The sequence below is a fragment of the Pan troglodytes genome, chromosome 1 (genome assembly GCF_028858775.2).
Source record: "Pan troglodytes isolate AG18354 chromosome 1, NHGRI_mPanTro3-v2.0_pri, whole genome shotgun sequence".
Classification (NCBI taxonomy): domain Eukaryota; kingdom Metazoa; phylum Chordata; class Mammalia; order Primates; family Hominidae; genus Pan; species Pan troglodytes.
In genome coordinates this window covers 144,658,787-144,676,374 of record NC_072398.2, presented here as the reverse complement: position 1 = coordinate 144,676,374, position 17,588 = coordinate 144,658,787, and the positions used below count along the sequence as shown (strand labels likewise).

Here is a 17,588-nt window from a genome sequence, read left to right as displayed (position 1 = left end):
CCTGACTCCATTCATTCAGTCATTCAACAGAGAGTTTACTGAGATAGGTGCTGGGGAAGTACTGAATGAAAACAGACTCCATCCCTTCCCTCATACAGCAGGAAGCTGATAATCAATTATACAATATAAATGTGACATTGTTACCATGATCATACTGCAAAGGTGAGTTATCTGATGCTATGGAAGCATGAAAGAAGGGAATTTGACTTAGTTATGGAGCTCAGGCCAGGCTTCCAGGACACAGCTGGAATTTGAAGGAAAAGCAGGTGAGAAGAAGCATGAGAATAGGATTCAAGCAAGACAGCAAGGGGAAAAAAATTCCCTCAACATCTGTCAACATTGCAGTGCAATATCAAAGCCCAAGTTCAGAAGACTCCAACCTTGGTGGGAAGAAGAGTGACATCACACTGCCCATGAAGATGTTGAAAAGAGACAATGTTGGTGAAATTCCTGTTGAGAGCAGGGACAGACAGTTTCCTAACTGCTACACTCCCCTCCCCAGAAATGTTCCAAGACGGGGCCACAGCAGGGAAGAGTCACAGGTTTTGCTTGCTGTGGACCTCTGATGCTGTGAATAAAACTTTTTCTTTAGTTTTACAATAGATGTCACTGTGCGGCATTCTTAAACACAAAGAAGAGGGAGAAATGAGGTTACTAAGATAATTTAGTAACTAAGAGAGAACATGATATATTGAAAAACAGTGGAATTTGGAGTCAGTTGGTTCATTCTAGTACGATGATAATACTCCCAACCTTGAACAAGTTACTTAGATTTTTTTGAACATTAGTTCTGTCACCCATAAAATAGGCATAATAAAATCCATCACTCAAAAAATGTTAGTTTCTTCTCTCATTGGCTAATTTTCATAATCAGAATTTCCAAGACTCATTATTTTCATTTGAAAAGTACAAATTATACCTGCATCAGAGTATTGATATTTAAGTGAGTTCATTTGTAAACTTTAAAGCATGAGGTAAATATCAGGTATTATGAATCAGTCATAAAATATTTGCGATGGTTACTATATATTAGATCCTGTTTTTGGTCCTGGAGAAATGGAGGGTTGACTGAAGCAGGGCCTTGCCCTTAGGAGAGAGCTGAAGGAGAAATCTATTCTTCTTCCTGAGGCAGAGAGAAAAGGTAGCAAGGCCAGAGGGAAAGGACTGCACAGGCACCCAAGTTCCTGGCAGTTGGCCCTCTCTGGGGGATATCTGATATCTGACCTCCAGCCATCAGCTGAGAGCTTGCCCAGACTATCTGACCCAAGGGCTGTAGGGACTGGGCTGCAGAATGGATTTCTAAATCTTCAAAATAAACAGGCAAGGAAATCTTGCAACAAATGAAAAATGACTTGAGGGCAGTAGAAAGTACTTGTGCCAACTGATGGAGGAGGTTATGAAAAATGAGGAGAGGAAAATCACTATCGACTTCTGTGTTTCTACTGCAAGTGGATTGAACAGTCCAGATATACTGATTTCCAGCCCATATTTCCTGCTTTTAAGCTCCTTTGGTCTTATTTCCCTCTTCTTTCTGAAAAGTTATAAAATGAATGAAGGGCAGAATGTTTCTTGCCCAACCATGATTCAGGAGGCAGCTCAGCCACAGAACAGGCAAGTGTAGCACTGCCTAGAGGAAAAGGACTTGTAGAGGCAGGTCCCAGATGGATCCACCCCAGACTTTTCAAAGAAGACACCTCCTTCATCTTGTGTTCTAAAACCTTGCAAGTTCAGGAAGAAACCATCTGCATCCATATTGAAAACCTGACACAATGTATGCAGCAGGCTCAGTGTGAGTGAACTGGAGGCTTCTCTACAACATGACCCAAAGGAGCATTGCAGGTCCTATTTGCAACCTGAAGTTTGTGACTCTCCTGGTTGCCTTAGGTTCAGAACTCCCATTCCTGGGAGCTGGAGTACAGCTTCAAGACAATGGGTATAATGGATTGCTCATTGCAATTAATCCTCAGGTACCTGAGAATCAGAACCTCATCTCAAACATTAAGGTGAGTGGAAATTATGAAATTGATACTAGCATCCCATTTGATCAGACCTGTAGCCTTATTTAGAAGCTAACTACCCTGCCTGGTTTGTATTTGAGTAATAGAGAGAACAGCATTTTTAAAAGATAGTGCCACAACGTTATGATTATGGCTAACTAAGCCAGTTTGTTCATCTAATTCTGTGTAGTCTCAGCTCACAGAGTGTTGATCTAGCCCTCTATTTTGTTATTGTTGGTTGCTACTAATTTCAGCTCTTTTGTTTTCCTACATGACTGTTTTTGGGGTAGCAACTTAGAAAAATAACAACCCATTGTGGCAACAAAGATTGAATATTTAACTGATGAATAAGCATGATAATGAGCATGCTTGTTAAAATCATATTGCTAGATTCCATCCTGAGGGTAAGAATTCTCAGGCAGAAAGGGTGAGAGTCTGCACGGTGGGCCAAAAAGCAAAATTATTTCTTTTCACTTGAATGTGCTGTAACATAATTGACTATTTTTACTTTAATATGGCAAGGGAGGATCATAGCTCTATGATGTAAGAGCCTCCTTTTGGTATTGCTTTAGTGAAATCAGTAGCATCATAAGGTGTGGTCTTGAATGTGCCCACAGGTGTGACATGAAAAGGATTTGTTCCATAAAAGCTTAAAAGCCTTTCTCAAAATTGGGAAAACTATGAAGGCAAGCACAGACATATAATTAGTGTCCTAAAATCTTCCATATAATCATTTAAAGTTTTTTTTAAAAAATTGCTCCTATGTTTTCCCAAAGTCTAGTGCTTTCTCTAAAAGAAATGGGTCTCTTCAAAATATTTCAATGTCTTTTATTACTGTTTAAGCATACCAGAAAACCAAAACATACAGGATTTACAAGTGGTAAAGTAAGTTTTTCTTTTGTCTGGCTGTAGGAAATGATAACTGAAGCTTCATTTTACCTATTTAATGCTACCAAGAGAAGAGTATTTTTCAGAAATATAAAGATTTTAATACCTGCCACATGGAAAGCTAATAATTACAGCAAAATAAAACAAGAATCATATGAAAAGGTAAGAATCCAGGATTTCATTCAATGATCTCAAGGGGAAAAAAACACCAAAATATACTGTGCTCAAACGATAAAAGTGAGAAGTTAAGTAAAAACAAATCATCAGTATTAACAATGCAAATAATATTAATGGACAGAATGTTATCAACAAAATATATGAGAATAAATGAATGCAAATTGTGCAGTAAAAAATGAGTCAAATGCCATAGCCTAAGTAGTTTCTCAGAAGATCTCTTTATTTTATAACTTATGGAGTCCTTTCTGAAAAGTTTGGTTGAGGATCAAGAACTAGTTTTATCCTACTGAGGATGAGCTGCAAAGGGAACAGTTCCAATAATGACTATACCCATTTACCATCCTGTCAGGAGCAATAAACATGCATGTCCAGACAGAAATATAAACCACCATGCATATAAAAATGAGACTGCCGTCTTATGCCATGGTGTAGATGATCAGAATTTCACATTAGCTCAAGTCCAGGATATTGTTTTAGGGGAATAAGGAGATTAGAAGGAAGGGAGGAAGGATGTGGGGATGTGGATGAGTAGGGGAATGGCTACCTTTTTTTTCCCACCTATAGAAGAACTTCACCTTGAAAGGCTCTCATAAGTTGCAGATCATGATTAAGCACCCATGATGATGTCTGGTACATACTAGTGTGCACACTCTAAATAAATGATAAATAATATAAATGGTAAATCACTGTTTGAAGTCAACTGTGAACAAGAGTCCATTGCAACTACCAGAAGGGCCAGAAGTAGAGGCATTGGCAGCTTATCTCAGGGTTTCAGCAATGGAGTGGGTTTGAGATTGTAACTACATCTCTAACAGAATGACTCAAACATGTGGTACAGCTTTCCCCTTTCCTTATTTCTGACCCTCAGTATGAAATTTCCTAAGTCTGTTTCATTCTTAGCTCTCCTTCAAAGCTACTCTGTCAGAAATTGAATGGCATAGCAATCCAGATAGGTACCCCAATGTCCTGAAGAAGTTAAAGGGCCTGTGAAAAGCATTTTACCTATGACCAGATGAAAGCATTTGAGAATGCTTGCACATGAAGATAGGATAGGTGGGGGAACTGGGGTAAGCTGGGAAGAGTTAGTGTTTAAGCTCCAGCTAAGTGCCAGGCATTTTACATATATTATTTAATTCTCACATAACTTAAAATTAGTTTCTGTGATCACAAATTAAAACACTGGGGCTTGAATAAGGTATGGACTTTGTCCCAAATCTAACAGCTAGTAAATTACAGAGCCATAATTTGAATGTCTATTTGACTCCAAAACCCATGCTTTTTGCACTAAGCTTTGTTGTCTCTAGCTGTCAATAGAGATTTAATGCATCTATTTGGCCTTCAATAGAACTAAGAAGTATTGGAGACAACAAACACGAAAACCAGGTTGCCATAGGTAACACTTGATCCTAATGGAGGGGAGAGAAATAAGTAAAGCAAAAGTGAAAATATGAGTGAACAGAAAGACCAAAGGAAACAATAGTCCCTGGATGCTGTTCATATATCTGTTGGATACCAATTCTTTAACCTCAGAATGTCAATTAAGCAAACAGTGAATGATCATTATGTACGGGACCACGCTAGGCACTGCAGAGAACCCAAGGACCAGCAAGGTAGTTCCTGTCCTTCCAAGTCTACAATGTGATGTAGGTAGGAATCAGGGAAGGGGGAAAGGGTTAGGAAAAGTAGATAAGAGCTGAATTACTGTGGTCTATAAGGTATAAAGTAACCCCATACAGCCTCTGAGTATTCCATTCCATGAAGGGCACTCTTTCCTTTTGGCCTCAGGACAAATTTTCAGACATAGGAATGAGGTTTTTACCCAAGTGAGGACTATCCAAGAGTGTGACCTCTTCAGCCTTTTTTGTAGGTACTTCCTTGTAATGACCTTGGCTTGAATTCTTATCTTTCTAAAAATAAATGTTAATTATTATAAAAGTAATTTATACTCATTGAAAAAAATTAAATAATGTAGAAACATGGAAAATAAAAATGAAAAATTGTATTGTCTTCTTCTCCTCAGTGGCACACACACAGACACAGATGGACACACATACATACACACACACACACACACAACACATATACATATTGTACGTAGAGTGATAATTGTGTATATTGGATCGTATTAGATCTATTTTTCCAAAATCAGCTTTTAAAAAAACTTAACAGCATATTTAACTTTTAAGTGCATATCCAGAACAATCTGTTATCTTCCTTCCTAAAAATAAAAGAAACAATGTTATATGTAACATTTTCTTGTCTTGATAGTTATATGAGTGGATATTTCAGTTTTGGACTTAAAATATGTTTTAGCAACAGTAATGGAAATGGTCAGGCCATAAGATGAAATATAACTTCATTGGAATGATCGTTTTGCTGATCTAATTGGTTACAGGAAAGAAAGGACAAATTTTCAAAGAAATAATGTTCTATTGTCTTACACCAATAAAATAACCCACAGAAAGTTGTTCACAAAAGGCTGTAACATTTTACAGCCTTCTGAATGGTTCTGAACGATGTATAAATGCTTTTAGAATTTCTTCAAATATTTTAATTGCATTTTATAGTGTTTTGTTATATCAGACTTTTACAGGATTGACTTTTGAGAATATTTTAATCTGGAATGTGGAAAGATCAAATGGAAGTAATTAGGTTCCATAAAAATTTGCTAAGCTTTCATAACATAGACCTTTTTGGAAATCCCAAGTGATTTTATTGATATGTAGCTGTGGGTGCATTTTAAACTCCATCCACAAGGTGTTTTTCTTCAATTTTGTTTTTAAATTGGGTTATAATTACATACAATAAAATGCACACATCTTAAGTGTACAGTTCAAAGTGCTTTAATGAATGTATACATTTATGTCACCAACAAGAGAGCTGAGAAAGTATTACAAGGCATTTCTTTTAATTTAGGCAAATGTCATAGTGACTGACTGGTATGGGGCACATGGAGATGATCCATACACCCTACAATACAGAGGGTGTGGAAAAGAGGGAAAATACATTCATTTCACACCTAATTTCCTACTGAATGATAACTTAACAGCTGGCTACGGATCACGAGGTAAGTGGGACCAATAAAACAATAGCCATTGGACAATACTACTTATAATATTCTGTGCTTGGTGCTGAAAGGGACTCACTCACAAAACCTGAAACTTGTCAAGGACTTACCACTCAAAGGGGGAGATAGGTCATATGCCCATGCAAAGATGAGGGGCTAAAGTGAACTCGAAAGAGTTTAGCACCAGATTAGTGGCCCAGAGAGGAGTGCTATAAGAATTCAGTCAAGGAAACGTCATTTAGAGCCAAGGGTGGTCAGAAATGTCCTCACAAAGGAAAAGGTCTTCAAGATTGAACATCATTTTGATAAATGGAAAGAAGGGAGAAAATAGTGGGAAGGCTATGAAGAAAACTGTGGCAGCAGAAAAATTAAAGGCATATAGGAGAGACAGAGACCCTGATGATGGTGCAGGGAGACTGTGGGCAGTGGGAGAAAACGTTGAAACATACATGAGGGCCAGGTGATGCACTAAAATGGCCACATTTTCAAGTCACCACTCAAGGTTTCTAAGCACAGGAGTGACTCCATCAAAGCAGTGTTTTAAGATTAATCTGGCTTCCTCTGATCAATGAAGGAGAAACTGGATATCAGGAGAATAACTGGGAGAAGTCGAGGTATGAGGCCACAAGACTTAAAAATGGGTGGAGACAGTGAGATGGGAAGGATAGTAATAAGGACACTGAGGATTTCCTATGCGCTAGCCGCTCTGTAGTTTCCTTTTCAAATGTTATCGTACTTAATTCTAGCAACTCTAAGCGATGAGAAATACTCCAGAGATAAAAAACAAAAAGAGGTCTGAACTGCTGCAGAAGGAAAGGCAAGAGGCATGTGGAGACAGCATTAAGGAACAAGGCACACACCAGGTTTTTGTCAGACATGGAAAAAACCAGCTTCAAGAAGAAATCCCACAAGTCTGGATCTAGGCAAATTCATGGTGAAGAGCAATAGACTATGCCAGGGAAAGTGGTTCAGCCTGTGGTTAGATATTGATGGCTGGAGTTTGGGAGAGAAGTCAGGGTCATAGGCCTAGAGACTGGTATTTAGTGAGTGAGATCTGAAGGAGAAAATAGTAAGCACAGTTCGCCAGTCAAGGACTATCTATCCCAATCTTTATTTTTTGTTTTTGATTTAATGTAACAGTAGTGCCTTTCAAGTGATGTCTTAATTTTCTTTTTTATCCCTAGTTAAATCTAAACTAGGGTTTTGTTAACAAGGATTTTGTTATCCTCTGTATAGTTAGCAGGAAGTGGAGTGAAACACTCCATAAAATACACTTTACAAAACACTTTATAAATCTTTAGAAAAACGTAGTTTTTTTTCTTTCCTGGTAACCTTGAGATGCTGATAATCTCTGCTCAAGCATGATTTCATCAGCACTTCTAAATTTCATGAGTAGGCACAATCTTTCCCTTAACACTCACAGCTTGGACTGCTACCCTCCCTTCCTTTGCCTCGAGGTCCAAAAATTACACAATATGCCACAGCCTGAGTCAACTCAGCACACACTTCCTGAGTTCCCGGAACTTAAAATAATTCAGAAAAAAGAAATGTGTGCTTTGGGAGGGGAGTTCATCTGGAAAGCTTATATGGGAAGGTTGTGGTCTGAACTTTGAAGGGAATGTAAGATTTTGAGAGAGAGGAAGTTCTAAAGGATCTCATGCAGAGGATGGGGGTTTCCCTGACCTAGGAGCTGTAAAATACACATAAACATGGAGAATAAGGGATAAAAGAGAAGGGACCATCCAGGCTGGGGAGAACATTCTGTAGTCTCCTTTTTTGCTCCTTCCTCCTTCCCTAGCTCCTAGGTTTCAACTATTGCTCTAGGTAGAATAATTACCTGCAAGAAAAAAAGCAGGTCTGCTTGGATAGCTCAGACAGAAGATGAGGAAAGCTTTATTTGCCTATCTGGATATGCTTCTTTCCCTTTCTCCAAACCCTGAACTTAGAGGCCTCTACAAAGCTGAATAGAAACCTGTTGGGCAGCTTCATTGGGGAGATGAGAGGATGTGGGACTACTCACTAGCTTCAAATAGATGTGCAACAAGTAAATTACTGCATTTACAAGACCAAACATATTTTCATGCTGCCTTTTTTATGATGGTAGGTGGTGGAGTAGGAGGAGATGGGAATAGGATAGGGGAGAGGAAAAGGGGAGAGAGGGAAGTAACTTAAACTCTTTGGTCATTCCAAAGAGTATGTGTGGTCAAGAAATGTTACGTCTTCACTAGTTAGCAAGGCACATTGCTGAGATTTTAGAAGCTCAAAAGCAAAAGTTCTTTCTTCCACAGGCCGAGTGTTTGTCCACGAATGGGCCCACCTCCGTTGGGGTGTGTTCGATGAGTATAACAATGACAAACCTTTCTACATAAATGGGCAAAATCAAATTAAAGTGACAAGGTTAGTACTTTTTTTCATGTTATAATTCATTATTTATTTGACTCTAAAATTGCTTATAACTTAAGCAATTAAATAATTGCCTAATTTAAGCAATTAATTTAATTGCAGCTAAAACTTAGCTGATAAGAAAGAGATCCTTTCACTTTTCAGTTCTTAAGTTATATGACATTTTTCTTTAAATTGGTATTTATGTGGTTCAAATATCAAAACAATATAAAAAGTCATGCTTGTACCTGTCTTGCTTGCAGCACTATCTTCACTGTTTCCCCTCATGCCCTCTAAGTAACCACTTTGATTAGTTTCTTGTTTATTTTTTCAATATTTCTTCAGGCAAATTCAAATGAATAGAAACATATGTTTTTCCTCGCTCTGTGTTTTATAATTGCGTAGTGTTCCATTATGTGACTATACCATAATTTATTCAACCAGTCTCCTCTTGGTGGACACACAGGTTGTTTCCCATCTTTTGTATTATCAGTAACACGCAGTTCATAGCATTACACATGTGTCATTTCTCATACGTGCAGACAGATTAACATATCAAATTCTTCCAACGATTACTGAGTCAAAGGGTGATTTTGGTAGCTATTGACTGATTCTTCTCCTAAAAGTGCCACTGTTTTACATTCCTATCAACAACATTTGAGATCGCTTGTTTAGGAAAGAATCCTGTTAAATATCATCATTACATGTTCATTATCTTTTTTTCCCCTGATACCAAGTGGAAATGAACTCAAAGGAGCACTGACCCAGGATCTTGCCACTCATGTCCTTCCTTGGGCTTCCCAAAGTCCATCTGGATTTCCTAGTATCTTTTGCTTTGACCCTATTTAGTTGTTAAAGCCCTTGTTAATACAGAACCCCTCCATCAAGATAAAATGCTTTAAAATAAAATAGAGTGCATTTCTAAATCAGTGAACTTTCTTAATGAAGCAGTTTTTTGTTTGTTTTTGTTGTTGTTTGTTTTTTTGTTTGTTTTTTGAGACGGAGTTTCGCTCCTGTCGCCCAGGCTGGAGTGCAATGGCACGATTTCGGCTCACTGAAACCTCTGCCACCTGGGTTCAAGCAATTCTCCTGCGTCAGCCTCCTCAGTAGCTGGGATTACAGGCGCCCAACACCACGCCTGGCTAATTTTTGTATTTTTAGTAGAGACGGGGTTTCACCATGTTGGCCAGGCTGGTCTTAAACTCTTGACCTCAGGTGATCCACCAGCCTCAGCCTCCCAAAGTAATGGGATTACAGGTGTGAGCCACAGCACCCCGCCAGTAGAGCAGTTTTTAAAGTTTTGTATATATCTAGCAGGCTACAATCCTTGAAACAATTATATAAGCTAGTCAAGAAGAAACATAAGTGTTTCTAAAATAGAACTAATTCCCAGTTTCTCTTTCCATTTTTAGGTGTTCATCTGACATCACAGGCATTTTTGTGTGTGAAAAAGGTCCTTGCCCCCAAGAAAACTGTATTATTAGTAAGCTTTTTAAAGAAGGATGCACCTTTATCTACAATAGCACCCAAAATGCAACTGCATCAATAATGTTCATGCAAAGTTTATCTTCTGTAAGTATGCCCTTGGAATGACACACTCTTGCAGGATTCCTTCTCTTCCCATGTTTCAAGTATTTAAATTATAAGATAATTAAGATGCACTATACTTTAGAACTTGGGGGACCCTAGAGTTCGTCTAGTTTTTATCTACAGATTTAAAAATTGGAAGCCCCAAGATAATTACCCAAATGATACCTTCAGGAAAGTGACTATTTGCTTTCCTGGGAGGTTTAACAAAGGGACTCTGGGGACCACAAAATAAACTGTTCTTATGGTGGTGTTCTTGTATTCTTTCATAAGAAATTACATTGGGTTAATGAGAGTGATATAACAAATGGTTATAATTCTCTCGTTTGAGGTAGCAGACCACTCTGTATTTGAAATGCCTTTCCTCAATCTCTTTCCTTTATTTTGAATAGTCTATAACTTAACAGTAAGGTATCACCAGGGGAAGTCAACCAACTCTGCTTTGCAGAAACCCAACCTTGTCAACATTCCATGCTAACTAACTGACAAGAGACTAGCATATAAATCCAGAATATTATTTTTAAAATTATTAATTAAAAAGAGTACTCTGTCATGGGCATCTCATACTTGCATCCTCTGGCCAACTTATTTTCTCTCTGGATGAAGCAGCCTGGAACAGCCAATTCTCACCAGATGCATAGTCAGAGAGCATGGAATCAGAAACGAGGGAGTTAGGTGATTCAGAGGTTAGTAGCATCAGCCTTCATGACCTGATATATCTCTCAAAGTTCACAAAAGCCTGTAAGTCACATCTGTGGGTCATCTCTTCACAGATCTGGGGGTACAGCCCACACATGCCTCTGTGGAGTTTTCTCTTTGTGTCCATGGCTGACCAATGCCCCTTGGATTGACATGCTATTTTATTTCATTCTGGTTTTAGTCAGGACTAGAAGTTATTTTGTAACTTTAAGACAATTTTTCATATTTCTTGTCCCATCCATTATGTTTCTAATTTATAGCTTTAATATCTGATACTAACCTAATGCATTCAATCCACATTATTTATGACTAGGTACTATCTTCATGATGTTTTGAAAGACCTACTCATAAATATCTTGTCAGAAAAGTTTTACAATCCCATAACCATAGTCATGAAATGGAAGAAAAAGAGTTAAACAACGCAAAGCAAAACCAGATTCTGTTCCAGTCCCTGCACCTTCCTAAGAAACTCATGTCCTTAAGCAGTTATCAACCTTTCAAAGCTTCAGCTTTCTTTTCTATGAAGTTAGAGCTGAGACAAGAGAGGCTATTCAGTTGCTTCTAACTCTAAGTTTCCATGGCTGTGTTAATGGGAAGTATCGACTCTTTGTAGGAATAGAGCCACTGGGAATAGATGGTGATGCATTACTTAGCAATGCAAACCATATTTTTAAGTGGGGTATTGACATAGGTTCAGTATCATTTAGTGAATTATATCTATATTTCTGTAAATTATATCTATATTTCCAAATTGAGTGGGGGTGGGGGGATCAGGAAGTAAACTTAAGTTGTTTATCCCCTTATCTATTTTTACAGAGATCAATATTTGAGGTAGAAAAATACATATTGACTGATCAACAAATAAAGGTGCAGTGGTCATTAAATATTATTCCAAGGAGTAGGCTGATCATGATAACTTCTTCTGGCTGTTTTCCTAATACATATTGTGCTAAGGGAAGAGGGAGATTGTTTTGTTTTGTTTTTAAGACTAAGATTATGTATATATATACACATACATGGTTTGTTATCTAATACCAATAAACTTTAATAGAGATTGCTCTCAGAACCACAAAGATGCTAGTGTTCCCAGCAAGAATGCCAAGGTTTATTTGTAATTTGATGTCATTCTTGAAGGAAAGAGGTATATCACTGTACCACTTTTGATTTCTTTTCTTTCAGTTCACCTTTTCTTTTACCTATAGTTCCTTGAGAATGAGAACTATGTTTGCTTTGGGAGAAGTGCCTCTCTTTATTAAAGACTGTTTTTATTTCCAGGTGGTTGAATTTTGTAATGCAAGTACCCACAACCAAGAAGCACCAAACCTACAGAACCAGATGTGCAGCCTCAGAAGTGCATGGGATGTAATCACAGACTCTGCTGACTTTCACCACAGCTTTCCCATGAATGGGACTGAGCTTCCACCTCCTCCCACATTCTCGCTTGTACAGGCTGGTGACAAAGTGGTCTGTTTAGTGCTGGATGTGTCCAGCAAGATGGCAGAGGTAACATTTTGAACGAAAATGAATGTAAACATTTATCATTTTTTCTATCAGTTCTTTATTATTTCAATTTATTTTAAGTTCTGGGGTACATGTGCAGGACGTGCAAGTTTGTTACACAGGTAGACATGTGCCATAGTGGTTGCTGCACCTATCAACCCATCACCTAGGTAGTAAGCCCCGCCTGCATTAACTATTTATCCTGATGCTCTCCCTCCCTGCTGTCACCCAGGCTGGAGTGCAGTGGCACAATTTCAGCTCACTGCAGCCTCGACCTCTAGGGCTCAAGTGATCTTCCCATCTCAGTCTTCCAAGTAGCTGGGACTACAGGTGCGGGACACCATGCCTTTTCTATCAGTTTTTAATTATTTTTATTTTCAGGAGGTAAGGGTGAGAGTTGGAGGAGGCAAAAGGTTTGGAATAGTCAAGGACATCCTATTTTTGGGGGGTTGGGAGGAACAAATTCAGAATGTGGCCAAAAGTTGAGATAATGCAGATAAATGAAATCCACAGATAATTTCTAACCCTTATTTTTGCTACTAATTGAAACTCTTTCCAACAAAGATCCTTTTCCAAAATTCTTACCTATAATGATCCAAAATTCTTATGTATAATGAAAAGTTCCTGCTGGCTACATTCTACTCACTGGTAAATATCCCTGGTTGAGGAAGTAAACTGTGAATTTGCAGTGAAAGTGAATGTCCATTATATGGCTATTTTCCATGTCATTGTGTACAGAAGACCATATCTCAGTCATCTAGCAATCTAGCAGCCTCCAGCTGCTTTAACTGATTAAAGTCTTAGTCTCCACAATCAGGCAGCTGTGTTTTAATCCTGGCTGCTTCACTACTGTGTAATATGTCTTCGTTATAAAGAGCATGATGGCCCCTCTGAAGCAGCTTTCTTACCTGTAAGATAGGGATAATAGTGCCTACTTTTATGAGAGTCAACTTTTAAAGTTTTAGGAAATCTGCAAACCAGTAATTAAACATAGCTATTAATAACAATTAAATGATATAAGCTTACAATAAAATATATGAAAACGAATATATGAAATACTCAAAACTCATCACTTCTTAATTTTTCCTACTATTTTTTACTATTATCTATGCCCAGGGTCAGCAAACTATGTCTCACTACCTGTTTTGCATGGCTCACAAAATAAGGACAGGTTTACATTTTAAATGGTTAAAAAAAAAAAAGAGGCTTTTTCATGATGTGTGAAAAGTATATGAAATTCAAATTTCAGTGCCCACAAATAATGATTTTATTGGAATATAGCAATGCTCATTTGTCAACATATTATCTATGGATACTTTATTGCTACAGTAGCAGAGTTGGGGAGTTGCAACAGAGAACTTAATGGCCAGCAAAGCCTAAAATATTTACCATCTGGCCCTTCACAGAAAACTTCTGCTGATCCCTGAGCTAAATTCTTGAGGTTATTTCTGGTTTATTGCATCTGTATGGATGTGCTACTACAATTTCATCCCAACTGTGCACTCAGTGACATCACATTGACAGCAGGAAATCAACCATGGTTTCACACATGGAAGAGTATTTACCCCGCAGAAACTGGCAGTTGCTACGAATCAGGCCTGCCTGCCTGCCTGCCTTCCTCCCTCCCTACCTCCTTTTTCCCTTCCTTTATTTTATTCTTCATCAGAAAACTGTTATTAAACATTTACCAGTATACCACTGTCTACTTCATAGGGTTATTGAGAGGGGAGTAAATGAGATAATATGAAATTTTTAGTTCAAAATAAATAATAAGTGGTAGCTGTTTATTTTAATAGTACTTGTCCAAGGAGAGAATTTATCCCCTTGTGCTCTGTGGATCAATAGTCCTGGAATACTTGCCTTTTTGGCTGATATCTGAAAAACTAAAAACTCCACTAATATAGCCAGCATTTGAATAATTTTGTTATGTTGCATACCTGCAGTTGACTAGGGCATTTTTTGTTTTTTTGGGGGGTTTTTTTTGAGATGGAGTTTTGCTCTCATTGCCCAGGCTGGAGTACAATGGCGCGATCTCAGCTCACCACAACCTCCAACTCCCAGGTTCAAGTGATTCTCCTGCCTCAGCTTCCCTAGTAGCTGGGATTACAGGCATGTGCCACCACGCCCGGCTAATTTTGTATTTTTAGTAGAGAAGGGGTTTCTCCATGGTTGGTCAGGCTGGTCTCAAACTCCCGACCTCAGGTGATCCGCCCACCTTGGCCTCCCAAAGTGCTGGGATTACAGGCATGAGCCAACATTCCCAGTGGCATGCTTTTCTTAAACATGGTCTCAGAGTAATTTATATTGGCTATCTGCCTGTATTGAGCAAGAATGATGGAATGAAGAGGAAAGATGATGGTACTTGAGAGTATCATCTGAAATATGTAGAAGAGAAATAAGCCCAAAGTAACAAACTCATGGCAAACCAAACTTTCCTCCCTTTTCCTGCCAACAACGTCATTGAACCATTATTGCCATTCATTATCAGATGCCTACACTGCACTGGCCTGAGGGATATGGAGATGAGAAGAACAGCATCTCTGCTTTGAAATGCTTATAGCTAATGAGGGACACAGGACACACACATGTGAATAGATACAATACAATGTGACCAGGCTCCACAGAGATGTGAGTTACTATGTGAGCACTGAAGAGGCAGCACCTGGCGCTGTAGAAGAAAGTGATCAAGGAAGGTTTCACTGAGAGAATCAATTTGGAGTTCAATCTTGAAGGATTCAACTAGGTGCTTGCTAGGTTGGGTGATGTAAGGAAAGAGAAGAAAGGAGGACATTTGTGGGAAGAGAAAAGTGTGTGCAGTGGCCAAGAGGCGAAAAAAGAAGGATTTGTTCAAGGGAAGGGCATTCATTTGTATGACTATAACTAACACTGGCTAGATCTGAGAGGTGGCGAATGGGATAGAGACATAGGTATGGATTTGAGAGAAATTTAAGATATTGAGTTGATGGGACCTGTTCAAGAATATGGAGGCTGGTAACAGAAATGGTAAGAGAGTCCTGGGTTGCTGGCTTAGCTAGCTGGGAGTAGAGATCAAGATTGGGAGTGATGATCTGATGACCATGAAGATGGCAATAGCTATTCTATTGTGAGTGCTTACTCAGTATCCATTTTGCAGATGAGAAAACTGAAGCTAAAAAAAAAAAGTAATTTTACTATGATCACATAATTAGCAAAAGTTGAAGGCAGAGTTCTAAGTCCTTGTTTTACCCCCTTTACAACTTACTTCCCAATATTGTAAGAGAAACAGTATTTGAATTCAAAGTGTAGAGTTGCCATCTTCATGGTCGTCAAATCATCACTCCCAACTAGTTAAGCCAGAAACCTGTGTCCTAAGAAGTGTGAAATGCAGGTCTAGATCCACCCAGGAAGATGCTTGAGTTGGAGATAGAGATCAGTGTCATCCCTGAGTGGGTGGTCATTGAAGCTCAGCTTGCTGCTCCTCTCTTTTCCCAGAGCTTTCAAAACAAGTTACCCTAGTGAATTAATCAATAGCATCACCTGCCCAAAACTGGTCACTAATATTACTTTACACCTGGTTAGCCCTTCATGGTATAACTGTACTGCCATATATGTATCTCACTTGATCCTCACAGCAATTCTAATTTCATAAACAAGAAAGCTATCATCCTCACTCTACAGATGAAGTACCCAGCCTAAGGTGACCACAATAGCAGAGGGTGGTGCCGGGGCAGATCATGGGTCCTCTGACTGCCACTCCTCTCTAGCAAAGGTCTCTTTGCAATGTTTTCTTTTACCTGGACTGCATTTTTAAAACAGCAGTTACAAATCTCGTCTCAGCTGGGTTCATGAATCTTTGAATTCTAGGTTGGAGTGAAATAGTGGGGATGATGAGAAACAGAGAGTGGTAAATTATGAACATCTTGTTGGAGGCAGAGCCCCAAGCCACTCCCTCTTCCCTGAAAGCATGCATTTTTGAGCCTGCAATTAATCAAACAATATTCTAATATTATGTTACTCTTTAAAGCTCAAAAAATTATGATCCAACATCTCTAAAGAATTAGCAGAGATGTTTGCTAATTGAGTTACTTCATCATACTTTTGTCTACTAACCAAATGTTGCCATTTTCTTTTTTCCTTTTTGGGACATAGGCTGACAGACTCCTTCAACTACAACAAGCCGCAGAATTTTATTTGATGCAGATTGTTGAAATTCATACCTTTGTGGGCATTGCCAGTTTTGACAGCAAAGGAGAGATCAGAGCCCAGCTACACCAAATTAACAGCAATGATGATCGAAAGTTGCTGGTTTCATATCTGCCCACCACTGTATCAGCTAAAACAGACATCAGCATTTGTTCAGGGCTTAAGAAAGGATTTGAGGTACAGTAGAGCATCCTAAGCCTTGGATCACCATCATTTTCCTTTCCCTCTTTTAGTATACGAGGTTTCCTCTGATGATGGGCAGTTTGTTACAGGGTGGTCATAACAGCCTCAACTATGAAAGTAATGATGGATTATCTTTAAAGTCAGGAACCATGCCTTATTCACCATTGTACTCCTTGTGCCTAGCAAAGTACATAGCATACAATAGTTGCTTAATAAATGCTTGTTGACAGAATGAGAAAATAAATGAATACAATGGACGAGACTAGAGGACCTAAACAACATCTGGGCATTTTCTAAACTGTTCCTAGCCATTCTGGGCCATTTTTACCTTTCAATTTTCTTGTCAAAATCAGCATGTCTAGCTTCTGTCTATAGTCATTCTAGACTTCACGCATATCAGAACCAATTAAGGCCAGAATTGTGTTTCAGGAATGACAGAGTTTATTTAAATCAACACAAGTTTGCATTCAGCATCTGGGATGCTTATCTGATAGCAAACAAGACACATCAGCTATGGTTGTTGCTGCCCATGGTCTAAACCTTGGCTATCTATTGAAATCACCTGGGGATTAAAAAAAAATACTAATGTGTGAGTCTAACCCCCAGAGATTCTGATTTAATTGATCTGGGATGTGACCTGACCATTAAAATTGTTTAAGTCTCCACATTTGATTCTAACGTGTAGCCAAGACTGAGAACCACTGCTCTAGGTGGTCACTTGCTGGATCTCAGAGGCAAGCCTCTCACACGATATTGTATTCCACATCGTCTATGATGGATACAGTTCTAAACTATGGGGACACCTTGATGATTCAAGCAGGAAAAGTCCCTGCTCACAAGCAAACTGGCAGTGGAATGTAGGGTGACAAGTGCTGTGATGGGGTGAGGTAAAACTTGAGTGGAGATGGGCATGGGGTGTAGGAGCT

At 38.7% G+C, this 17,588-nt stretch overlaps 1 protein-coding gene across 1 annotated transcript in view; it reads left to right on the top strand.

Annotated features, from left to right (window-relative positions):
* Positions 1 to 1,265: 1,265 nt before the first annotated feature.
* Positions 1,266 to 17,588, top strand: part of CLCA2 (chloride channel accessory 2) — a 32,810-nt gene continuing 16,487 nt past the window's right edge. The window contains exons 1-7 of the mRNA XM_001143172.6: positions 1,266 to 2,003; positions 2,910 to 3,047; positions 5,979 to 6,129; positions 8,418 to 8,526; positions 9,924 to 10,083; positions 12,073 to 12,300; positions 16,426 to 16,656. Of these exons, the coding sequence (XP_001143172.3) occupies positions 1,818 to 2,003; positions 2,910 to 3,047; positions 5,979 to 6,129; positions 8,418 to 8,526; positions 9,924 to 10,083; positions 12,073 to 12,300; positions 16,426 to 16,656 (1,203 nt within the window). The 5' untranslated portion in view covers positions 1,266 to 1,817. The remainder of the gene's footprint in view (positions 2,004 to 2,909; positions 3,048 to 5,978; positions 6,130 to 8,417; positions 8,527 to 9,923; positions 10,084 to 12,072; positions 12,301 to 16,425; positions 16,657 to 17,588) is intronic.